The following is a 27189-nucleotide window of genomic DNA, read 5'->3' on the forward strand; positions in this document are numbered from 1 at the left end:
AGGGGCACTGTTCAGAGTCTGAACACATTTTCCAGTTTTATTCAAATTTCGAAATTTCAAGTTTTGCTTAACCGATTCAAATGATTTTTGGCAGAAACTTTCTACACACTATATACAACATATATCAACCAATTTCACAGCAAAACAACCCACAAATATTCGAAAGGTAGGCACGAAAAGCACTGGACTGACTCGGCCAGTTCTAGTTCCTCTCATTTCTCAACTTTCTCTCCATTTCTAACCGTAATTCCTCTCATTCAACACATAAACAATATTAAAAAAGCATTTAATCCTCAAGGCAGCTGCCTAGAGGTCACACCAATTCCACTAGCCTAACAATAAAAGCAAGAAAAATAAATTTCCTCAAGTCCTCTACCTATTTCTTGCTTACGGTAGTAAACCCATGCAAATCCACTACCAAACTTTGATTAAATGGAAAGATCTAAAGGAGATGGAAGTTACCTCCATAGACGTAGATGAGATCAGAAATTTCCACCACCAAAAGCTCTAAGAAATTCCACAAAATGAAGTCTTTCACCAATCTAGAGTTAACCTCCAAGTAGCTAGAAGATTGGTTGAGATTTTTGGTGCAAGATTTGAGCAAGACAAGAAGAGTTTTTCTTTCCTTCTTCTCCTTTGCTGTTCGGCCGACCAAGAGGTGAGGAAAGAGAGTGTTTTTGTTGTGTGAAGCTTCTTGGAGAAGATTGGAGGGAAAATGGAATGAAAAACTAGCCAAAGTCAACTAGGAATAGTGTCACGCACGGGTTTCGTATCACCGATTTCTCTTGGGTTTGTTTCACTTGTACACTAATCTTCCAATGTAATTCCCTAACACTTTTAATTACTCGCTCCTAGTAATCTAGTATTAATTTCTTAAATTTCCACTTAGTCGTTCCGGCTCGATTTACGCGAACTTCGGATTCGCGCGCGATAAAGCAAAACTTAAAAGAAATTCTTGTAACGATAATATAATTAATTAATACTAGGGTAAATAACTTATAAAATGACTATTTTAAGAAATAAAACATAAGTTCTCAAATCTTCAAGATCATTGCACTCTCGGATCGAATATTGCCTCGAAATACATGTATTCGCTATTTCTTACTAAACGAGCCTCCGAAAATTAAATTTGCTAACGGGATATTTTAAAAATATAAGTAAGGCATTGTTCCATGTAAATGGATTTAAAATGGTTGAAATAAATTATTCCGAGAAAATGGGTGAATAAATATTTAAATAAGTCAGTTTTTTTTTCTGCAAAAAGGTCATTATTAAGTCAACTGAGGGAAAAATGCAGCCACAACAGCGACAGTCCAAGAGTGATCTAGCATCGCCTCCTGCGGAAGCTAGGGAATCCTAGTCTATCCAGACGTATTTCACCACGAACCAAGAGAGGTACCATGTCAAAGGAGGTAAACACGGAGTCCGCTCCGCTGACGGCCCCCAATTTGGCCAGCCTGTCTGAAGGCTTGTTAGCCTCTCTGTAGCAATGCGTAATCGACCGGAACAGTCGCCTATGCCGCATCAGATCCTCCACTTCCCTCTGCAGCCACCAGGGACATGCCTGATCACCTGATATGATTCGAACCAAGGATAACGAGTCCACCTCCAGATGCAACTCTAAACACCCCCTAGCAATGCATTGTTGCACCCCATGAGCTAACGCCTTCAACTCTGCGTGTAGGCTTGTTATGACACCCAAGGAACACGAAAATGCCAGAACAAAGTCTCCCTGAGGATCCCGAAGCACTCCCCTGCCTCCATTCACCCCTGGATTCTCCAGAGAACACCCATCTGTATTGAGCTTATATCCCCCACCCGAGGCCACCCACTTAACCTGCAGAACGGTGACTGTTGTCGGACGAGCCACTAGGGCCAAGTGCAACCTCTCCCACGAGCCACCTGGCCACGCTATAGTTGGGAATTGAACCTCGAGTAACTCCCTCATCTTGACCAAGACACGGCCAACCACACCTCCCCCCGTTGTCCTTCCCCCATTCATTAATGCCCTATTTCTTGTACACCACAATTCCCAATAGATGACCGAAGGGAGCACACGATACACAAAGGTCACATACCGCTACTGTGCCGGCCGGATCCACCACGACATCGCCATGTGACGGACCGAGCTGATACGGTCCGAAGCCCCCGCTTGAATCTCAAATGTCCTCCATACCTGCCGGGCGGTATCCCCCGTGCAAAAGAGGTGATTCAAGCATTCCTCCTAGGGGGTCGTGCAGCAAAAGCATCTAGATGGCCCGTGGACACCCAACCGGCGCAACTGGTCCACTAGAGGCAACCTACTCGATAACAAGCAAAGCATGAAGAACGAAATCGTGATAGGCAGAGACTCATGCCAAACGGAGGCGGCCCCGAATGATCTATGCGAGTGGCCCCAAACGACCGCCACGGTCGAAGAAACTGTGAACTCCCCACTGGGGGTTAAACTCCAAACCATCCTGTCCTCCCCCAATAGGGGTGGCGGCCTACAGGACATAACCAGCCGCACAAGCTCCAGTTGCAACACCTGTGAGAGAGAGCGGGCGTCCCACTCCCCTCCCGTCACAAAATCCGCCACCCGATGATCCTGAAATTCCTCCACACTTCTGCAAAGCGGGCCAGACCCCAACCAGTTATCGTGCCAGAAGTCCATAGCTCCTGCCCTTACAATCCACCCTATGTGCCCCTCCGTGATCCCCTGGACCTCACACATCCGTCTTCATGTGGAGGAAGGACCCAATCTCTCCTCTGCCAAACAAGGATGCCTGCCCCTACAAAATTTGGAAGCCATGACCAACGCCCAGAGGGAAAGCCCCTGCCTAAACTTCCACCACAACTTCATGGAGAAGGCCTGGAGCACCTCCGACAAGCGCCGGAGGCCCAGACCCCCTTCTTCTTGCGGCCGACACAAAGCCTCCCACTTCATCCAATGAAACCGTGGACCATGCTCCGACTCGCCCCATAAGAAAGCCGCCATAGATCTCTCCAGCTCCCACAGGACCCCCTTGGGGGGCGTCGCTGCTGCCAATAGGTGTATTGGCATGGAGGACAGAACGTGCTTGAGAAGGACCACCCTCCCTCCCGGCGATAGGATACGGTGCTTCCAAGATAGGATCTTGTGAACCACACTCTTACACAGCTCCACAAAAGTGCTCCTTCTTCCGTCTGCCCAACACCAATGGACACCCGAGGTACCTGACTGGGAACTCCCGCTTCCGAAACCCTGTCACCTGCTCGATAATCCTACAGCAGTGTAACCCAAGTCGTGGATGCACTAAGAAACAACTTTTCTGTTGGTTGATCTTCTGTCCCGTCACTGCACAGTATCCCTCTAGAGCCCACATAATAGAGAGCAAAGAAGACTTCAACCCACTCGTAAATATGACCACATCATTTGCAAAAGACAGATGAGTAATGGCCGGGCACCCAAGAGGAACCTTGAAAGGTTGGAACTGGCCCTAACCAACTAAGGCATTCAAGGCCCTAGAGAGAGCATTAGCGCCGATTACGAATAAGGCCGGAGAAAGAGGATCCCCCTGCCGCAATCCACGCGTGGAGTGGAAGAAGCCCTGAGGCACGCCGTTGACCAAGACAGAGAACTAGACGTTCGAGACCAATCGCCATATAGCATCAATCCAGGTCTCAGAAAATCCAAAACGCCTCAACACCTACAAGAGGAAACACCAGGATACCCTGTCATAGGCCTTCATCATGTCCAGCTTGAGGACCACATTCCCCCCACGGGATGCTTTCCCGATATCCGTCACCAGTTCCTGCGCAAGTAGGAAATTCTCCGATATCTGACGTCCTTTAACGAACCCACTCTGTTGGGGAGAGATGATTCGGGGTAGGAGATGAGCTAGTCGACCCGAAAGAATCCGAAAAATCACTTTATTGATAAAGTTACACAGGCTAATCGGTCGAAACTGCGTGAAATCCTGAGGCGCGAGCACCTTAGGAATCAAGACTATGGACGTTGCGGTAATACTACGGGGCAGCTCGGCCCCAGCGAAAAAGCTCAGAACGGCCTTGTGAACATCCTCTGCCACTACTTCCCACGCAAAGGTGAAGAACCTGCCTGTAAACCCATCCAATCCCGCCGCACTCTCCCCGTCCATGGAGAATACCCCCTCTTTAACCTCATCCAATAAGATAAAAATAAGAAAATTTTCGGGTCCTCACAGTTGTTCTATCGTTTTGATCTTTCTTGAACGGTCCAAGATCGATCAAAAATATCCATCCCCAAACGTTGATCTTTAATCTAGATCCAGGGTTTGTGATTCACGTTCTTGATTCGTCTTAGCGTATTGGCGTATCGAGAATCGTATCATCAAAATTTTCTATTAACTCTAGCTAACTTTTATCTTAGTTTTCTGAGTTAGCATTAAACAATGCCAATTTTTATCGGATTCGTTAAGTATATTATTATTGTGATCTATTAGTATATGGGCCTTAATACTTGAAGTTTCTCTTTTATAGACAATAATTACTAGTATGGACATGTAAATTGTGGGTTAATGTGCTTAAGATGTTCATGTTGTCTTGTGCTCCTGTGGGTTTTACACTTGAGGTCACCGTAAATCTTGCTTCTGATCAAACTGTCAAATTAGGTAAAATGTGCATGATAGAAATACAAAATTTCAAACAAATGTCAATATAAGAAAAAAATAAAGTATTACATTGAAAAGGAAAATCAAGAAAAAATTTTATTAGGAAAGTAATTCATTTCAACAATTGGAAATAATTGACGAAGATGTAAATTATGAATCCAAAATTCAAGGCATTTTGTAATCCTTGGAGTTAAAGTACAGGAGATATTGTACAGTAACTAAAGAATATTGAAAAAAAATGATAGTAAACATGGGTTTTTTGCAATTAGGTGATATATGTTAAATAAAAACTTGGGAGGGTACAGTATAAGGTACTTTCTCTTCTAATGTGAAAGTGAAGAACTAAATAAGATTAAAGCCGAAATGAAAATTTCCATATTATAGCTGATCAAACAATCAAGCAAAATCATTATTAAAGGGACTTTTGGAATAGTTGTGCAAACTAACACCATGTTGGATTTTGGGTTGTATTTTTATATATGGGTCAATTGACTTTGCCTTTTTTAGTAATACTTTGTCTCTTTAAATTTCATATACATAGACTTTATCCTGTTATTAACCTTTTTAACGGATCAAATTGAAATTATGTTTTGAACGACCAAAATAAGTATTTCTAATTTCTGAACATATATAGCAATTGGAACTTAATAAACGACCAAATTTTTTAACAGTTGCTAAGTTCAATTGAATATAGTTGCACTAAACATCTGGCTACAGTCAATTTTGGGCAATAGAAGCTTTCCAAAAGATGCACAAAATTCTAAGACTCAAATGGTCATTGGAATGCTCATCGCAGTGCTTACTTCAGAAGAAATAAAATTATTTAGATGAAATAAAACTATTTTAGCAAGGCATGCATGTGGTACGAAAACAAAAATTCACGTCCAATGGGCTCTTTAGAATTCACAGCAAAATGCAAGGTAAGCAAAATTATGAAGGCCAATTGGTTGATAACTTAAAAAGTGAGAAAGATAAGAGGCGCAAAACTGTTATAAGTTTTGGGAATGGTTTCTAATATTTTCCTCAACTACACTATTTACCAAATCTTTGGTATTTCTACCATCTTTTTAAATTTTTTTCTCGTCAGGGAGGGATAAGATTTAAACAATAAAAAGAAAAAGAGGAGATTAGAACCCAAGATCTCTAAATGTTGAATACTCTACTTCAACCACTGCCATCTTTTTTTCTATTTTCTTTTTTTTTTTTAATACCATGTGAGCTAAGTATTATTTGTTTTTTTCGTTTCATTTCCCAATAAGCCGCTCCATCTTTTTTGCTTAAAGTGTAGCATTATCGATTACAACCATTACCATGCACATAAATGTCATGTTATCGATACTCCGGAGAGAGCCAATCACTGACCTTTGACTAATGGACGTAGGGGAAAAAGTATACGTTCAAACTTCAAAGTTCAAGGTGGCAATGTGTAAGTAACTTATTTAAAATGGATGAACAATTATACTAGTCATACACAAGCACAAACATTTATATATGCACTGAAAATAGGAAATCTTCAGAAAGTATGAGATGGTTTTCCTCAGATTACAAGTAAGAAATCAAACAAGCTACCTTATTTGATAAACAAATTATACACTGAACTGGTAAGTGACTCGAATAGGATAAATTTTCACTAAATGAGATACCCCCCCCCCCCTCCTTCCCAAATGGGGCCAAAAATTGATAAAATTTACCAGAGTAAAAATCCAACAGCTCAATTTTAATCACCATCTTAATACTATACCAAGTTGGCCCAGTGCAAATCCAACAGGAGCAGGAAATACCTCTCAAGAAGTAGGTTTTTTTTTAACCTATCCTGTGAAATCCTGGTGCCATATTGGGGAAGTTGCTTTGTATTGTCAAATTCATCACGAATGAAATCTACTTGGGCATGTGGATGACACAACGCAAGCAATTTCCTTCCCTCATCAGATCAAAAGCTTTGTTTACATCTTCAAATGGAAGATCATGCGTAATGAGTTCATCAATCTGGATTTCCTGAAAGTTGAAAACAAATGGTTTGAACTTTTCGCATTTTGCTAAACTGAAATAGTATGCAATGCAGCATATACCACAAATATTGTCAAGCATGGCTCCAAAAAACACATGGTCCTAGATATGGCCAGATAGAGAAAATTACCTGCTCTATATGCATATGGTCCACACAAGTCCCAAGATGAACAAATATTGGAAAGGAACCATGTTATTTCAGAGATAAGTATTTGGTTTTACCGCTCAAAGAGCCCTTTTTCCGGTCACCTGCCAATATGTTACTAGCATACTGATTTGAGAAGCAAGAGGTGTTTGCCTTTTCTACCTAAGCAGACTACGGAGTTTGGTTCCATTGGCAATGAATCCAAGGATATACCAAGTTCAGCAGCAAGATGCTAGTTATTTTGTCTCCCCTTGGCAATGAATCCAAGGATATACCAAGTTCACCTGCCAATATGTTTACTAGCATACTGATTTGAGAAGCAAGAGGTGTTTGCCTTTTCTACCTAAGCAGACTATGGAGTTTGGTTCCATTGGCAATGAATCCAAGGATATACCAAGTTCAGCAGCAAGATGCTAGTTATTTTGTCTCCCCTTGGTTGTCAAATTTATGGTATGCAGTAGCCAGATGGATGAGGGGCTGAACTGTCTTAAACAGTTGAACTAATAATTCCCACGGAGAATTAAGGAGGCCATGCTCCAAAGCATCCAGTGAAATGTGCTCCACCTCCTATAAATGTACATTTAAAGTAAACTATTCAGGAATTTCATGTAAATATATAATTCAGGGGCTAACTATTGACACTTTGACCTCATAGTGTACTGATAACGCACTATCTAGAAAATCGATCGAGAATTTTAGTCAATAAATGTTTAGTCCAGCTTAAATTCTTGCACTCTCTCTGAGCATTATCTGCTATCAGGCTACTCAAGATCCAGTGATAAGTCCTCCTCACAGTTCCAGCATCAAACACTTATCGTACCATCAGTAATAATTGCTCCTCAGAGCTGTTAGAAATGCTCCAACACTCCATTCTGTTAGCTATCATAAAGAGCTTCACATTAAGCACACTGCAAGTATAATTGGTGATAGCGACCCCTTATACAGATCCAGTTATACCCCCATTAACAGCCACAATCTTCGTTTCACGTATATCAGTTACAACTTAACCAACCTTCTCCTCTGAGGTATCAGAACCACTTAGCCCTTCAAGATCAAGTTCTAGACACCTCAATCCTTGTTTTAAACCTCTTCAATGGTTAACATCTCCGTAAAATATTAATAAATATTAGTAAATGATGTGAGCAATAATTTGCTCAATAACACTTTTTTTTTTTGGACTGAGTATGTTAGTATAAATATAGAATGCATTTGAAACTTTCTTTGATACATACATATAAATTTACAAAAATGTGGTCATCATACGCATTTCAAATACAAAGCATATATCACAATGTTCATAACCATAAATGAGCTCAAAATATAAAGTTAATCGTTGACCATATATATCCAGCTTTTAAGTTGACCAATTAACATGATTTATGGTGCTAACTATCACACTGTTTGCCCATTTCATAATATCATAATACCAAATACCATATGAGGAATTAATCCCATCAAAAGTCACCTTATACAAGAGGTCAATCAAATAAATCATTCAATCATTCACTTCTGATCAAAATTATGCATATATAGTAAATCAATAATATGTACACATACTCATGCCATTTCAATATACAAAATACCTTTTGAAGTCATAACAGTTTGATAATTACATTTTCAAAAGATAAAAGAGTACATGCAGCACTTACCTCTATCAAACAAGCTAGCATCCAACTCAACTCCATCCCAATTCCCAATAGAAACTATTCCCCACCTAAACATTGCAAACATGAGGAGTCTTAATAATGCTAATTCATCATAATATAGACACCAAACACTAGTCCTAAGTAATAACCTATAGTAAACATCATCCTCTCACTTCAGTGGAACACAAAGGTCAAATTTAGAAGTTCACCAATTCTTGTGAGTATAGAACTAGGGTGAGATCTTTATAAAAACTTGACACTCTCTGTGTTTAGTTTCCAACACTGCAAACAGCACTCAATTTCAAGTTTTCTACATCTTGAGCTAATTTACTAAAATGCAACAGTGCTACGAACTGAATCCAGCTCAGCATCTTGGATGAATCCAGCCGTGGATTCAGGGGCAGATTCGATGCAGAATTGACTTCCATGTTCGGTTCTCAAGTTTTATTTTCACCCTAAATCATCTCCAAGCTTCCATAGTCATAAAATACATAATTTTGTATCCCACAATCATATTATTGCATAAATAAACTTAGAAATCAGGTAGTGAACTCAAATAATTCAATTTCTACTAAGATTTTCCATCTCTTAAAACACCCAAAAACTCTCTTAAATATCATTCTAAGCAAACACTCCATCCCCAACCAAATCAAGAATTAAAACATCTCAAAACTAAAGCCTAACAAAAGATCCAAGAAAACCAACCAAAAGTCAGCCATACCCACAACTCAATTCATCAACCCAACAACCAATCCAAATTAAACCATAAATAAACTAAAATATAACTAACTTACCTTTGCTAATAGACAAAGAAGCATACACTAGCTTCTATATTGCATTTGTATTGGAATACTTAAACTCTATAGGAATTTGAAGACGAAAAGAACAAGAACAACAAGAAGCCATTTGGTTATAGGAAGAATAGAAAGAGAACAAAAGAAGAAATATCATCTTCCACTAACAAATAAAAATTGCACAACAATCCTTTAATTTCTCAGCACTCTAAATCTTCATCCTAAAGTTTCATAATTCATACCAAAACCCCTATAGAAATTACTTGGGTATCACATTCTCCCTTACAAAAGTTTCGTCCTCGAAACTTAAGCAATGTAGTTCCTGAAATTTATAGGAATAACAAAATCTCTCAAATATAATACACACTTTCCCTTTACCATAAAACTTCCCAACATATATGTCAAGATCAACGTGTCGTTTGGTAAAAGGGGATCGGAATCAGGAATTGAAATAATTCCAATTCTTGCTGTTTGGGGTACATCTATTGGATTCAGAATCTTGGAGTGAATCATTAAAATTTGGGGATTCTCAATCCCCAACAAATTGGGGGGTTTTGGTGGATTCTCAAATTTGTCTCAATTTGACTCAAAGACTTCAAAAAAGAAAAGAAAACATATCGTCTTCATCACTCTATCACATCGGCCCAACCTCCATTGCAGCACCTTAGCATCAGATTTCCTCTTTCATCCTTTCTCTCTCATCCCATCTTCCAAAGCAGGCTTTCATTATCATCCTTTTCTCTCTTTCTTCTCTCTTCACTTTCTCCTCCAACCCTCCATGGCAGCAACCCCACCCCATTTGGTTCTCTCTCCTTTCTTGTGAATCTCTCTTACTTTCCCTTTTCTTCTCTCTTCACTCTCTTCCTCTTTCCTCCAATACTCTATAATAGCCGCTCCTCTCCATCTAGTTCTCTCTCCTCTGTTTTTTTTTCTTTTTGTGTAAGCCTTTCTCTCATCCCTTGTCAGTCGCTCTCCCATGCTCCACAGATTGCAAGGTTGATTGGTGGTGGTTCAAGAGAAATTGGTGAGGCATGAATACTTAAGGGCTGGGAAGAAGGAAGTAGGAAAAGAGAAAGAAGAAAAAAATAAAGATAAGAAAATGAAAAATAAGTTGATTCCAAAACCTTATATATATATACCAAACACTAGTCATTGTAGTTATACTCTTGATCAAACCCCATACTGAATTTTTGGACGTGATTTCAATTAAAATTCTGATTTCTAGGCTTGAACCAAGCGCCCCCTAAAAGCCTTTAGAGTTTCACTAAACTTCTACTACGTATTCTAACTATTTGTACACATATAGTGATACAAGATCCCCAATCCCATCACATCTCATTTTCCCTTTCATTAAGTTCATGATCAATTTATCTTTGCCTAAGTAACTTCTACACCTCACATACATGGACTTGTAATATCTAAGATTTTCTGATGGCAAATACAAATATTAATTCCTATGAGTTAGAGGGATTGTCTTGATTTGATGATTAAAAAATGTCCTATTACAATATAGCAAGAGGCCACAACTTTATCGCAAGTGTATTCGTGGAGATGAGCATATAAGTAGTGACTAAAATAAAATGTGAAACCTATAAGATTGAACAAATACAACACATTTCTTACAAGCATAATTTCATACTTTGGTGAGAGTACAAGTTGTGGACAGTTATGACTTAGGCAAGTATTAAAAATAGAATGGCAGTGTCATTGAGTCTTTTAAGTTTTAACTATTTTGAGTTTACAGTTCTTTGTCTACATACATATATATATGTGCTTCTATGTAACCATTGGTGTTCACAATTTGCTTCTACAAGGTTTTCTAATATTTCATCTAGTCCTTCTAATTGTTCAAGAGTACTATAATAATTTTTTTTATTTTTCCTGTCAGATTCTAAAATATTTTTAGTAAACTCATCATCGCTATTGTTGTTTTCTTCTTCTAAAAATTCTTATCATCCATGGAAACTATACTATAAATAGATTCAATATCATCCATGTATTTGTCTACTTCTCGAACATCTTCATTTACACGTTCTATTAGAAATGCTTCTTATTATGCATATTTTGTCTTCAATTACAATCTTGAGCTAAATGTGCAGTACTTCCACAAGTAAAATAAGATAATCTATTACTATATTGTCTTCTAGGATTAAATCTCCTAATAGGTCTTTCTTTATTTAAATATGGTTTTCGAGCTGATGATCTCCTAAGCAAACATCTTTTCTTTATTTTCTGTTTTTTATCTTTTTGTCTTTTTGTTCTCCTTTCTGATTGATCATAATGTTGGGGAGTATAAATCTGTTTACAGAAACTATATTCACCTTTTAATTAACTGGTTATTTTTATATTTATACATTTTTCAACTAATTGGCTAACTATAAAATGAATTCTAGTTGCTATATTATCTAATTGAGATTGTATTGTTTGCTACTCTTTAAACTTTTTATGTATTTCTGATCCTAAAGGATCTGGTAATTTCATAAATAATTTTTCTCCTATAATTAAATCATAAAAACATCCTGCTATAGTTGCAGGATAATAAAAATCTTGTACAAAAGGTCTTATAAACGACCATTCTCTTATTTATAATTGTTCTAATTTTCTTATTACTTCCTGTTGTTGTTTATTAAATCCTACATTAGGCTGTGATCCTAGTAATAGTAATTGTATTTCATTTGTAAAGTTATAGGGATTAGGTCCTAAAGACAAATCAGTAGCAAAATCAGTTGGGTAATTTCTTTTATATGCTTCCCAAGCTGCTCTAGCTGTTTCTCCTAAAAAATTTTCTAAGTAGTTATACATTTCTTCAGCTGTTTGTTCATATCCTAATTCATCCCAATTTCTTGCTATCATTTGTGACCATATTTCTAGAACCATTGGCCATAATTGAGAATCATATGCTGATAAATTTAAAATTCTCCATTGTCTATTAATTTTTTCTTATCTACTGTTTCTAATAGTGTCCTTTTTCCTTTAGGTTTAATTTCTAACTCTAAGGGTTTATATTCTGTATAAAGGTGTACGAGGGAGTTGCCCACTTCTACTTTCATTTCTACTACTAAACAAGGGAGGAGTACTATTACTAGACTGTGCTGTATTAGTTTCCATTAATTTTATGGGTGTATTATTTAGAAATTTTCTTTCTTCTTTTAAGGCTTTTTTAATTCTTAGATTTTTATTATTATCATAATGTAGTTCGTCTTCTTCCATTTTTCCTTCTTCTTCTATTCTTCCATTATCATAATATAATCCATGGGGCTCCATATTCGAACTCCTTTAATACAGCTATAGACCATTGTCTTCCAAATTGATTTGTCGCATAAGTTCGAATATGGAGCCCCATGGGTTAATGTAGAAATTATATCAGCTCCTCCAAAATGGACAACTTATGACATAGAACCAGCAGTTCATAGAATTATCATTTATGGAATTATCAAGAAAGTTCAAGAACAAGTAGCACCAATTAATCCAATACAAGTATGTACTAAGAGCACTACCAAGCAATTGAGACACTGGAGGATGAAGACATTTGCCTATAAGCACAAGAAGTTTGAATCGAATTATAATTTAAAATTATTCGCAGAAAACAATATACAGAAGATATATGTCAAGGACAGAAGAATCTTGACTGAAGTAGAATTTGAAACATACATGCAATATCCAGATTTATTCATTCAAACTTTATGTACAGCAATATGAAAAGACCCTTGCAGAAAATGAATGGACAGAGCCAAGACACTCTAATGAAGTTGACACAATCAGTGACGATGGAGAAGGGTTTGAAGATAATATGGCACCAGAAGGGATAGAAAATCTGGCAAACATGTATGAAGGATAAAAAGAATGAGATTCTTTGTCAGCCACAAGTGAAAGCTTTACTTTGTAAAAATTAGATTGAAAACTTTTGAAATCTGAAGTTTGAAGTCTGAAGGACTTTCTCCCTATAAATAGCTGTGATACTCCAACATTGTGGAGCATCCACAGCCCTTGGCAATTGTAGCATTCAGAACATCTGAAATAAAATCCTTATACATGGCTTTGATCTTGCCTTAGCATATATATCCTATACTCTTCTTATTTTCACCTTAAAGGGGAAATCGAAAGGGAAAATTCCCAGACATAATTCTGGGAGTAAGGTTATAAGAGACCCTTAATATCGCTCTCGAAACATTAGCTTGGTAAAAGACATGGGGAAGTAGAGGCCATGTAAACCAAAGGAGTGGTATTTGGCCAAAGAGTACGCACAAGGTGAACCAAGGTAACGGTTGGATGAAGTTTTAATTCTTGATGTATACTACTCAAAGAAGAATTATTTGTCTGAGAACAAGTACTGAGTAGGAAAAACAATATATGACACCTGAAGCTGCTTACCAATTTGCACTCACAGAAACAGATGGCTTAAAAAGCTCTGCGGGTTCCTCCCTAAAAAAGGTACCCCCTAAATTCTGGTATAAGAGCTCCAAAAGGGTTCTGGTAACAATAAAATTGAATTAAATCTCTTTATTTGCTAATTTCTGTATATTTTAGCCTGTAATTTTTCAGTTTTGACTATTTGATTATCTTGCATCTTCTATAAATTTAGAAGAAAACAAATATTATTGAGAAGCGTATATCAATTCTCAAAAGTATCATTATGAGCCTAAAGGATTTACAAGGTACAGAGGAACAAACCCAGAAGATAAGATATACCCAAAACAGAATAATATAATATTAGGATTATTAATATTATTACATCAAAGGATAGACAAAATTGAAGAAAAATTAGAATATATAAATCAAGAAAAGAAATTAATAAATAAGGATTATAATAAAGACTTAGAGAATATAATAAATAAGTTAGAAAAAATTAAGATAAGTGAAACCACTGAAGATAAAAACAAACAAGTTAAGAAAATTGGAAAACATACTTTCGGGTCAACAACAAATTGAGTAGGACAAATTCCTTACGTTGTCCTGGAACAAGTTGAGAGATTAACCTATAAATGAACAAAATAATATAGGAAACCGAACATTTTTAGGAAGAATCTTTAATAGAAATAATATTAGTAACACAGAAAGAACTCTAGAAGAATTAGTAGATGTAGATAGAGATATAGAATTATTCAATAATCACCAGATTAGCATCCTAAACCCTAGAATATTATACAGGATAGGACCATTAAATTTACAAACGCGTCTTCTTAGAATAAACAGAGAAGAGAGAATTCTAGTAACAAATGATCCTAAAAATTTGAAAATAATCAGTAAAGAGTCTATAAATAATCTAAAATCCACAAGAAAGAATTTAGTGCATATAGGAATTATAGTATTATATATATATATATATATATATATATATATATAAAAGTCTGGAGTTTGGATGGTTAGAGTTTGGCCATTTGGTTTGCTTGGCGGGACACCATCAAAGTTGATTAAGTTGGTGATACTGTCGATTTGGTAGTTATGTATGAGGCAATAGTATAGATTCCTAGGAAGGAAATCTCTTGATACGAAGGGGGAAAAAATGCAGAGATTAATATGACTAAATTTATCATAAAACTTAAAGACTCAATGCACCGTCATTCTATTCTTAATACTTGTCTAAATTATAACCATTCACAACTTGTACTCTTACCAAAACACGAAATTATACTTGTAAGAAATCTCTCAAATTTGTTCAATTTCGTAAGTTCCATATTTTATGCAATCTTATAAGTTTCATATTTTATTTTAGCCACTACTTATATGCTCATCTCTGTGAATACATTTAAAAAATTATGATCTCTTGCGACATTGTAATATGATCTTCTACAATTACAAATAAATCAAGACAATCCCTCTAACTCATAGGAATTGATATTTACATTTGTCATTATAAACTCTTAAATGTTACAGGTCCATATATGTGAGATGTAGAAGTTACTTAGGCAAAAGATAATTGATCATGACCTTAATGAAAGGAAAAACGAGATGTAATAGGATTGAGAATGTTGTATCATTATATGTGTACGAACATTTAGAATATGCAATAGAAGTTTTGTGGGACTCTTAAGGGTTTTCAATTTTGACATATATGTTAGGAAGTTTTATGGTAAAAAAGTGTGTATTATATTTAGGAGACTTCGTTACTGTTGCAAATTTTAGGAACTACATCACTTAAGTTTCGAGGACAAAACTTTTATGAGGGAAGAATGTGATACCCCATGTATTTTCTGCAGGGGCATTGGTATGAATTATGTACTTTAGGATGAAAATTCAGAGTGACAAGAAATTGGAGGATTGTTATGTAATTTTGAATTGTCAGTGGAAGAAGATATTTCTTCTTTCTTTTCTTCCTATGACCAAATGGCGGCTTGTTCATCTTCCTTTAGCTTCTTTTCCTCTAAAGGTTTCCATTTCCTTTTAAAGTTCTCAAAGTAAGAGTTTAGGGATTTCAATGCAAATGCAAGAGAGAAGCTAGTGTACCGGTTTTTGTCTATTAGCTAAGGTAAGTTAGTTGTTTTTTCAGTTTATTTATGATTTAATTTGGGTTGGGTTTTTGGTTGTTAAATTGAGTTATGAATATGGTGGATTTTCGGTTGGTTTTCTTGGATCTTGAGATTTGGTTAAGTATTTATCGTCCTTTGAAGTTTAAAGTTAAGATTTATGGTGGTTGATCATGTTTGGGTTGTGTTTAGCTCTAAATCCTTGGTTTAGAGTTCTTGGATGTAGAGTTTGGAGTTGGTTTTAGTCTCTACTTGTTTGTGTTGATTAATATTTGTCTTGAAATGAAAATGGGTAATTTTGATGAAAATTGCATGATTCGGGTTTAATACCTTGTTTCCAAGTTTATTTATGTCATAATATGATTGTGGTATGCAAAAATGTTGATTTTGATAATTAGGGACGGTTGGAGATGATTTAGGTGGAAATAGAACTTGAAAACCGAAACTGGAACTCGATTCTACCTCAAACCCATCCCTTGAATCCGTCGCTGGATCCCTCATGCATCCTTGGGCCAGATTCGGCTCACAACACACTGTCACACTTTAGTAAATTGGCCATATCTTTGCATAGGAATCTCGGAATTGTATGCCATTTGTGGCGCTGGAAACTAGATTTAGAGAGCTTTAAATATGTATAAGCATATGACCCTGATTTTGTATCTATGGATGTCGGTGAAGGATTAAAGTTAATCTATGTGTTTCATTTAAACTAGTTTATGACCTTTGCCATACGTTACTACTTAAGGGTGGTGTCTAGGGTCCTTTTTGTGATAAATTAGAATACGTAGGAGGTTTTAGAGTTTGAACTAAGTATTTTTAATATGTTTAGGTAAGAAATGATTTCTATTGAGATGGTTCATAGTTGAGTTAGATGCTAGCTCGGTTGGTGAAGGTGAGTAGTGCATGCACTCCTTATCTTTTGAAAATACATTTATCAAACTCTTATAACTTTGAAAGCTAATTTATATATCAAAGTGGCATGTGTGTGTGTATATATGTTATTGATCTACTTTTTTTTTGTCAATCAGCAACTCTTACTCCTGCTCTAACCTACATTAGGGCAGGGCCCAACTGGGCCAAGGGAGGCTAAAGGGAGAGGGTCCCAACTCTAGATCAAAAGGATGCACTACTACACACCTTTTGGAGTTTACTGCAGGTGCAGAAATTTGAACCCCTGACCTGTAGCCAAACTTGTACTTATTGATCTACTATGAGTGCATGATTGTGGTCAAATGTGAATAAGTAAATGACTTGTGTGATTGAGCTCTTGTATACAGTGACTTTTGACGGAAGTAGTTCCTCATATGGTAGTTGGTATTATGATATTATAAAATGGGCTAACCGTCTTATAGTTACCAATATAAAACAGACTAACCGTATGGTAGTTAGCATTATAAACTCTGTTAATAGTTCAAGTTAACAACTGAATATCTAGGGTCAATGATTAACTTTATATCTTGAGATCATTTATGATTATAAACTTTGTGATGCGTGCTTTGCATTTGAAACGCTTATTATGACCACATAAAGAAGTAATGTGCCCAAACCAATAAAGAAGTACATGTGCTACTTACTAAAGTACATTTGTGATAACGCGCTCAAACCAATAAAGAAGTACATGAGCTACTTACTGAACAAGTTGTCACTAACCTCACTCATTAGCATTTTGTAGATATTTTACCAATTAAAGAGGTTTAATTGAAGGATGTGGGACTTTAGAAGCTAATCCTAATGAAGAGATAATTGTAGCTAAGGAAATGTAAATTAATGCTGAGCATCCCCTTCCCTTTAGCCTTGTAAGCATTTGACAATAGTCGTGTATACATTTGTCGTTCAATCATTGGATTTGAATTCATGAATTTTTATTTACTAAGGTTCTGAAGAACAAAATGTTGTCTATGGTTGTCGACTATGTTGATATTTTGATGGATTTGAAATTAGTTTAACTTTGTTCCCTTGTGCCTTGTGGGTCAGTCACAGGGTATGTTATGTCCCAAGTACAAGACATGATATTAATAGTTCCGTTTGGCACCCTTATTTTTTGCTTGTTTGTTTTAGATAAAGTTTTTTTCCAACTTCAGCTACAGGAACTTGTAAAAGCACCCTAAATTTTATAAAATCACACTCCAAAATAGATAAAATCGTTCAAAACATCTCTCACATTTTACAAAATGACTTTTTTCGTCCCTCACTTTTAAAAGAATAATTTTACGTCCCTTACAAATTCACATTGATCAAATTTGGTGCCTACCTAGGTTTTCAGTTAATTTTTAGTCGAAATCTACCACATGCCTTGTACGTAATCATTTTTAAGGGCAAAATTGTCAAATCAAATTTTACATAATTCGATTGATAGTCCCTCACATTTCATAAAATGAATTTTATCATCCCTCACATTTTACAAAATGAATTTTTTTATCCTTCACATTTTTCAAAATAGATTTTTTCATCCCTCATTAATCATGTGTGCAAATAATTTTTTTTTTTTAAACCCATGTGTATATCTATTTGATTTCACTTGAATAGTACGAATAGCATGTAATATGTCTCTATTTAATTTCACCTGACGAAATCAAACAGAGATATATTACATGCTATTTTGTATTGTTCAGGTGAAATCAAATAAATATATACATAAGTTTAAAAAAATTGTTAGTTTTTCACTCATATTCATTTCCTTTTACTTGAAAATTGAAAACAAAGAAGTCATTTAATTCTAAACATTATCAAGTATTTATATCAAATTAAATTTGGACAAAAAAAATAGACAAATGAAAAATATGACAAAAAGAAATAAGTGATTGGCACTTTCAAATTTTAAGACAATCACAAGACAAGTAATTCAACTGTTGGTCTTAAAAGTGGCGAGTAGAAATTTCATATTTAAACTGCAATTTGTTAGCATGACTATAGAATTTGAATTATGACCGATTAATTACATGGCTTTATTATACAATTCAATAAATAAATTATTATCAAAAGAGAAAGGCCACAAATATTGAATATGTTCACATGGTAAAATCATATAGATATATACATGGGTTTAAAACAAAATTGTTAGTTTTAAAAACTGTATATATCTATTGAATAGAATGTATACAACTACGATTAGCTTGTTTAGGTAAAATCAAATAGAGATATATTATATATTATTCGTACTGTTAAAGTGAAACCAATAGATATATACATGGATTTAAAAAAAAATAATAATTCGTACACATGATCAATGAGGGATTAAAAAATCCATTTTGAAAAATGTGAGAGATGAAAAATTTTATTTTGTGAAATGTAAGGGACAAAACAATTCATTTTGTAAATTGTTAGGGACGAAAAAATTCATTTTGTGAAATGTGAGGGACTATAAATCGAATTATGTAAAATTTAATTTGACAATTTTGCCTTTAAAAAATGATCACATGCAAGGTACGTAGTAAATTCCGATCAAAAACTAGTCAGAAACCTAGGTAAGGATCAAATTTGATCAATGTAAATTTGTAAGGGACGTAAAATTACACTTTTAAAAGTAAGGGACAAAAAAAGTCATATTGCAAAATGTGAAGGATGTTTTGAATGATTTTCCCTCCAAAATACCTAAAAACATACACCATCTCCCTCTTCTACCACCACCCTCCCTGACCGTTTTCACTTCCACTCACCTTCATCCCCACCTGAGCCAACCACTACAGCCACCGCCGCCACCACCTCACCCTCCGACTAATTTTTTTTCCTTCTCCGCTATCCCTCCCTCTCCTCCTCCCTCTTTCCCCTTCTCCTCCCTCCTTTCCTTTCCCTTCCCCTCTCCTCTCTCTCCCATCACCCCAACCCCTTCCCGCTAATCGTGCGACCAGCTGCACAACCAAATTGACCAGATGCACGACCAAAGGGAGAGGACGAGGGGGCCGAGGTGATGGGAGAGGAGAGAGAAAGGGTGGGAGGGCGGGGGAAAGGAAAAGGAGGAGGGGGGGAGGGAGGGAGCAAGGAGAAGGGGAAAGAGGGAGGAGGAAGGAAAAAGAAGGGGGAGGGAGGGGTGCCGATAGTGGCGGTGGGAGAGAGGAGAGGGGGGTGGCGGGGAGGGGTGGGGTTAAGGAAGAAGAAGAAAGGAAAGAAAGGAAAAAAGAAAAAAGAAAAGGAACAAAAAAAAGGAAAGTTTTTCAACCATTCTCAAACTTTTCGTAAAAATTTTACAGTAAGTTACGGTAAAATTTTAAACAAATTCCCAAAATACACACCACTCCAATGGAGCCAAAGGGACAGAAGGTCATTGATGGAATTAATGCAGGTGACACTTCAAGATGGTTATGAGGCAGCGAAAAGGAATGGGGAAGGTGCAAAAGCAATGGTGGTGGTAGTGGTGGTGGTGGTGTACTAGTAACTGGAGAGAGATTTTACAAGTATATTTGCACTAAGGCAAAGTACATACATAATAGCTTAAAACAATGCTGATGGCTTACATGCTTGACCTGGAAAATTACAGGCACAAAATTATGAAAAATCAATTTATGCACACAAAATGCTTGTCAGTTTATAAAGGAAACAACTATGGAAAATTCTCTTGACTTTGTGGTTGAGAGAGTGTGTACTAAAAAATTGCAAATAGTTATGTAAAGTGGATTTATCTAGTTGTTCTTCTTTTTAAGTACGTTTCATTACCTAACAAAGAATGATTTTCCTCAACTATCGTGCAACGAATATATGCAGTCGTTATGCTATTATGACTTGAGCTTCAGTGCTTATCTTAAATTGTAGGAAGAAGTTTTGATATAAGCAGAGTTAAGTCTACATTCAGGCCTAAACTTTGAAGTATGCTTAATAGACTTACCAGGCTCTATAAAGCAGTTCAAGCTATCAATAAGCTACCATCAGCAAGGATGCAAGTAAAAGTCCATTTTTTGTAACACCACAAATACCACGGGTTATGTAGGGAAAACTTAATTGATGAACGATACCTATTGTACTACGCACTAAAAACTTCAGTCAAGCATTTTCAGCTATTCTTTAGGTCCAAAAGTTACAGACTACTTGTGATCGTTGGTGTTAGTGTCCAGATTCCTTTTTCTTTTTCTTTTTCTTTTTTTTTTGTGCTTAGGATGGGAGCATATCTGTTGGGTTGGGCAGTGAAAATGTGCAGGAAACAGTGAACTACTGTATTCTGTAGGACTAAGTGCTACTCCCGGAATCAAGCAGGAACCATCTCAAGAAGCTCTATGCAATTCTGCACAGATTGGTAAGGTCCTGGGTTTGGACTGATTGGAGTCAGCCAATAGAAAGTTAGGGCCCTATGGAAGGGAGGAACTAAGGCTAACGCTCCAAATCCAACATGGAACATATAGGCAAGCTTGAGAGATCAACCAAATTTGTGTAGTGAGCTACTGATAACTTGGCTAAGGCACAAGGTATTTAATTAGTCCTCAACCCTAGGAATTATAACTACATTTCCACTAAGCTCTACAATTTACTTTTGGACAAGACCATTATGAAAACAAGATGTTTTGATTGCTGAAAGAACAGTTATAACAGGAAGAACTCATGCATTAAATGGCTATAAGAAATATGTTAGGCAAGGCATAACTGACAGCCACAAGGAGCCTTTTATCTATGAAAATGATGGTAAAAGCTTTGTCAATAGAGATGAGTCTTGCTTAACCTGATAATATAGTAAAAAGCACAACTTACCTTCTTCAAATACATGTCCACCAATGTCGGGATATCAGATTTTGGTTTCCATCCCCCAAAAAGGGAACCTCTTAATGTTCTTCCAGTAAGAAAAAATGCATAATGAGCTGTTATCACTGGTTTCACTTTTGGTACACCAAGAGTAACAGTCATGCCCCATCCCTAAAAAAGTGGCAAACAAGCAAATAAGGTGAAGAACGGATCCAAGCTATGAAAATTAATAGCCAAGGTGGATACTTACATCACAACAAGACTGTAATGCAGTTGTAATCATGTCTGTATCGCCAATACATTCAAAGGAGTAGTCAGCCCCTCCATCTGTGATGCGTTTTATAACCTGTAAAATTATGCCATGCATCACGTGAAGATCACACACTTGTATGCACGCAACTAGAGAGACAACATACATGCATTTAAGACTTTGAAATGACTCAAAGCAACCCAACAATAGAAAGAAATATATATAATCATCTCATTTGATGTGTTCAACAGTTGAAGAAAAATTCTCACCGCCTAGAAAGTTCCTCTGTGCTATTATTACCACATTCTTTTCTATTTCTTTTCCTTCAGAAACTGTGCACTCCCTATGGCTCATATCTATAACTAATGACTTATTGGAAGGAAAAAAATGCCCACTTAATACAGATGCTTCTTACTGAAGAAAGAATACCTGCTGAATTGGTTCTTTGCATTCACTTGAGTTTAAAAAGTCCGTTACTCCAAAAGCCTTTGCTGCAACAGGTAGTAAATCATGAACAACACAGGCCACAATGTAGGCCAAATTGTGGGTTTCATGGTTGTAAAAAAAAAGACATTGACGCAAAAGAAAATAAGTCAGATACCTTTCTCGCTCTTTTCAGGATTAATGTCAATGCCAATGATTCGAGATGCTCCCCTTAGCTTAGCACCTTGGGCAACCTGTCAAACAGAAAGTATTGCATGACAAACATCCTGGTAGGGTGACAAAAAGCCCTAACTTGGTTATCTTCTGCAGGTGATTTAACTCACAGAAAGACCAACAGTTCCAAGACCAAAAATGGCCACAGTTGACCCTTCAGATATATCAGCAACCTTCCAAGCTGCACCTAGTCCTAGGAATTGATTTAAATATGAGGCATAATCAGCACCAACTAGCGAATATATTTTGTAGTAACTGAAAATCATGTGTAGAGTTAAAAGGATTAAAAGGAATTTAACCATTTTATGGGACAAAGTATTTAAATTTGTTATAGCTGACAAAAAGAAAATAGTGCAGAAATCTGACACACTTTTAATTCTTAACATGAACTTGATCATCGCAAGCTGAAGTTCTTTCCTTTGAAAAATATTAAGACCTTGGGAACTATGAATTCAAATTTCTTTGTCAATCATTCTGGTTCAAAACATTCCAAACACACAAAATGGAGATCATTCTGTTTTATGTGAAGTAAAAAGAAAGAACATCAGCGCTAATGCGTCAAACTAACACCAAAGAATTATTGACAAAATATCCTGAAGAATACTGAGAAATGAGGGTAATCATAGCCAGTTCTACAAGCAATGGTAAGATATGAGCCATTCTGGCACCATATAGCTGGATGTACAGCCTTTTACTTCTTGATCATTTAACAAGTTAATCATATAAATAATACATACACATCTTTTCATTATCAACTTTCTATCTGAAAGGAAAGCCGAGGGGAATAATTAAATCAAGTTTCTTTGTTGGTATAGCTTCTTGTCTTGTCACCAGCAGTCACTTTCCTTCTTCCATCCTTGACATCTCAGTTAAAGCTATATGTTGCATAACTAGAAGTTTTTATCTCCTCCTTTTAACCGCTACTTTTCTTATAAATATATTAACATTTCAATTAAAGAGATGATATATTCCACATAAAATAGAAATAGAATTATTGTGAAACTCCAACAAAACACTTTATTTAAGAGTCTAGGGATGCAGGAATTTTATGCCTGCTCCAAGGTTTGACAATGTCTTGAAAAGCTGTCCCATTCCCTAAATTCTGCACTGTGCAAGTTCTTCCATTGATGTGTCAACTAATTAAAAGTTATCTTTAACTCTGTATAAATGAGAAAACATCGGAAAACTGATGTAGTAGAGAGTACTTTGCCGATGGAGTTTTATTCCTAATTTTGCATACTAAATCATCCAAATATACAAATGTTATGCTTGTAAGTACATCACTTCATTGAAAAAAAAAATGCAGAGCCGCAACTTAGAAGTTTTAAGATGACTGAAAAACATGATCCTTCCAAGTTTCTGCTCTAAATTTGATTTTCATCAGACCTAAGCACCCTGAACCAGAGTTGATACTTAGGACCAGCGTTTTCAGTCTTTAAATTGTTGGATATGCCTGAACCTAGGGAAAAAGGATATTACCTGCTGCAACACCACAACTGAGCAGGCATATTCTATCAAGAGGAGCAGTCGAGCTAATTTTAACAGCACATCCAGAGTGCACAACTGTGTATTCACTGAAACTTGAAACTGCACAATAGTGGAAAATAGGCTTCCCCTTTATTGAGAAGCGTGTTTTATGATCGCTATGCATTAGACCTTGCCGTTCCAAGCCTAGCACCTGGCACATATTGCTTTTATTTGAGGTGCAGTGTTTACATTTCATGCATTCTCCAGTAAACAAAGTTAGGACATGGTCTCCTGGTTCAAATTCAGTTACTCCTTGCCCCACACTCTCAACAATACTGCATAAGCACACAATTAAATAATCTTTCATCAGGCTTCTCCTAGAGCAGATAATGAATTGGGTAGATAGTGAACTTGTTAAAATACCAGATAAGCGCACTGCAATACAAACCTCCAAAATAAAAATAATCAATATACCATTATAGCAAAATTGTCCTCGACTAATATTTTTAGCTGCAATTCACCAGAACAAGTGACCACATGTTTCTAATTCGTTAACGACCAATGCATCATAGATGATAGAGAGAATTATTCATATTGATAAACTATTAGCGTTTGAGAGGATTAATTGTTGAAGAAAATGCATTTCATAATGTAGTTACTTCCAGCACTAGAGCAGATTTCCTTTAGCTAATGCCTACTTTCTAGTTATACTAACACGAGCTCTAAGTCACAGCATTTACAACATTCGAAAGGGACAATGAAAAGTTTGAAGTCACCTAAACGGGGCAAAAATATCTATAACAAGATTCAACAGCATCCCTCAAAACCTATTCCTTTAACTAGGACAAGTGAAAAGTAGGGCTCACCCTGATGCTTCATGCCCAAAAATCCTGGGAAATATACGAATGTGTGCCTGCAGAAACAGAATTTGAAAGAACATATCTTTGTGTTACTCCAAAGTGAAACAGAGAAACAAAAAAGGCCAATAAATCCTTGTTTCAAGAAGGATAATTCAGCACTTCCTTACCAAAGATGATACTGTGTAATTTTAGCAGGAAAAAGGTACTTGAATGAACTTTAAAAAGTTGATGTAGATAACAAAGCAAGAGATTAAAAAAGAAAATTACCATCGTGTTATCTTTTTCCGGAAAAGATAAAAAAAAAAAAATTAAAACAAAATCTTATAAGCATCGAGTACGTATTACCGAATTCTTCATCTTTTTTATTTCTGAATCTAAAGTAAATAGCATCTTCAAAATTGACTACATTGTAAGCAATAAATGAACATGCAAGTCAAATTAGACACAACCTAGACCAGGCCTGCCTAAGCCAATACTGGGATTGAGAACAGGTGCAACTGTATGTCCCAATGTCTTGAAATACTTTTACCCTTTCCTATCTAATTCAGCATACTCAAAACCAATTTCAAAAATCTTTTGTCCCTGCAGGATGATAGCTCCCAAAAACAAGAACCGAAAAAACATTCTTCCGCTGCACATGTTATTTATGAGGAGTACGTTCCATGATTACAATCATTTTACTATTCCCTGTACAATGGTGCTAATCTTCTATATATTCTTTTTGGGGCATGAAAATTGAATGAATGAATTGTCATCATGTTTCTTATGCAAAGCTCTGGTTCTTGTTAAGTATATCACCAATTCTTTGATCTATCCAATTCCAAGAGCACCAAAGAACAACAAACACAAGTAAATTTCCTAGAATTAACCTGGGAAAGCCAAGCGGTAACGTCGCTGCGACAAAGTGAAGTAGCTACAACCTTGATACGAATCTCCATAGGCTGGGGAGGGCTGACTTCCACCTCCTCCATCACCAGTGCTTCTCCAGCTCCCCATGCCACAGCAGCTGCATATGGAAAATGAATACAAGTAAACTCTTAAAAAAACAGGGCCAAAAAAAAATAAAATAAAAAACTAAGATGGGATCAATTGATAACAACTGATTTCTTAATCTGAAGATGTGCATAGGACAGAAGCAGAATGCTACCCTTGCAAGTGATGACAGCAGGCGTTGAAATTGAGGACAACATATTTTGTGGGCAGCTCTAAATTTAGAAGCTTCTATGCTTTTGTTTCTCAGCCAACTTGAATCTGTTATGGTATTCAAATTGTGAGAACGGATGCAGAAGGAAAATTGAAGTTGTTTTAGCCTTCTTTTCGATTTGAACAAGAACAGCAATAACTACATGGACCAAATTATAGATCAATTCTAAGAAGTTAGGTGCTGCTTGGTTGGCATGGAAGTAGTAGGTGAGAGGCCGAGTGGGCATTTTGCAGTGCGGACAGGTAAACACTACAGTTTTTCTTCTTTTTTTTTGTTAAAAACAAAAAAGTTACATGTGATATACATAATACACCAAAAAAAAATTAAATTGTAAACTAACAGAATTCGTTAAATTTAACGAAAATGACAGTCACCGGATTCCGTTAAGTTTACCGTTAAATTTACCGGATTCTATTAAGTTTTTCGTTAAATTTACCGGATTCCGTTAAATTTACAATTTAGTTCAAAATATAAGATGTGGTTTTGTATATTTTGAAACCACAAGGGGAATTTTCTATATATTAGGTATACCACATGAAGTTTTTTGTTTTTAACCCTTTTTTCTTCCCTCTAAGTTTTCAAACGTTTGGATAGAACGACTTGGATCACTTATAAATAAGGATTACTACAGATTGTTCATAAACACAAAAGTTCTAACATTCAGTGGCGTGACGTTACTAACATTCCGCAGGATACGGGGCAGGAGCGGTCCTCAGACGACCGCTCCTGAACGGTCTCCTCACAATAAAAAACGTGAGGAGACAAATGAGCCAAGTCAGCAAGGCTGAAGCAGGGCACAAAAACGATGCCGTTCCAAATAAAAAAATGTTGACTTCCAAACGGGAGCAGACGGAGCAAACGGAAGAGAATTGGTTTTTGAAATTCAAGTTGAAATTTTGAATTAGCCGCAGAAAACAAAACTGAGGGAAGCCAAATAATTAAATTGTGAAGGTAATCTACTCTGACCAACCACTCACTGAAGGCAGAAAGCTGAAGTTGAGGTGGGATTCAACCTACTGGGTGTTTCTAGGTGAAGTGGGTGTAGTCTACTCTGATGAAGGTAGCAATTGACAGAAAAGTGGGTGGAGAGGCAGGTGGCATGGAAGAAGCAAACAGAGATGAAGCCAAAGTTTGTCCGTAAAACTGAATAGCAGAAGCAGTTGTGGTCTCCAATTGGGTATAAGAGTGTTGTATGTATTCTGAATGCGTGCAAGAGCGGCAGTAAGGTAGAAGCAAATAGAGGAAATTCAGCATCTCACGAAACCAGATTTTGTCCTTCAACTTAATAGCAGAAGCAGATATGTCTCCGACTTCGGTGAAACGTGAAGCGTATTAGCAGACCAAGGTAACATGACTGAACCATGTCAGTAATTGTGGCCAATAATTTGTCACCCAAATGCACATCTGTTAAAGGAAGGATG

General features: G+C 36.4%; 2 protein-coding genes and 1 long non-coding RNA gene across 3 annotated transcripts; 1 reads left to right on the top strand and 2 right to left on the bottom strand.

Annotated features, from left to right (window-relative positions):
- Nucleotides 1-2224: 2224 nt before the first annotated feature.
- On the bottom strand, nucleotides 2225-2713 carry LOC140005538 (uncharacterized). Its single transcript, XM_072046546.1, has one exon. The coding sequence runs from the start codon at nucleotides 2711-2713 to the stop codon at nucleotides 2225-2227; it is 489 nt and encodes a 162-aa protein (XP_071902647.1).
- A 3328-nt stretch (nucleotides 2714-6041) lies between these two features.
- On the bottom strand, nucleotides 6042-25937 carry LOC140004516 (alcohol dehydrogenase-like 6). The gene is made up of 10 exons (XM_072047803.1): nucleotides 25712-25937; nucleotides 25434-25570; nucleotides 24571-24617; nucleotides 23717-24039; nucleotides 22348-22430; nucleotides 22182-22257; nucleotides 22010-22071; nucleotides 21581-21676; nucleotides 21340-21501; nucleotides 6042-6605 (listed from the first exon to the last, which is right to left on the bottom strand). Exons 1-10 carry the CDS (start codon nucleotides 25752-25754, stop codon nucleotides 6489-6491), a joined length of 1146 nt encoding a protein of 381 aa, XP_071903904.1. The 5' UTR covers nucleotides 25755-25937; the 3' UTR covers nucleotides 6042-6488.
- On the top strand, nucleotides 15458-17021 carry LOC140006094 (uncharacterized). The gene is made up of 2 exons (XR_011813701.1): nucleotides 15458-15668; nucleotides 16695-17021. It is a non-coding gene; the product is annotated as an uncharacterized lncRNA (long non-coding RNA).
- Nucleotides 25938-27189: the final 1252 nt, after the last annotated feature.

This window comes from Coffea arabica, chromosome 4e (assembly GCF_036785885.1).
Source record: "Coffea arabica cultivar ET-39 chromosome 4e, Coffea Arabica ET-39 HiFi, whole genome shotgun sequence".
In the NCBI taxonomy this organism is placed as follows: domain Eukaryota; kingdom Viridiplantae; phylum Streptophyta; class Magnoliopsida; order Gentianales; family Rubiaceae; genus Coffea; species Coffea arabica.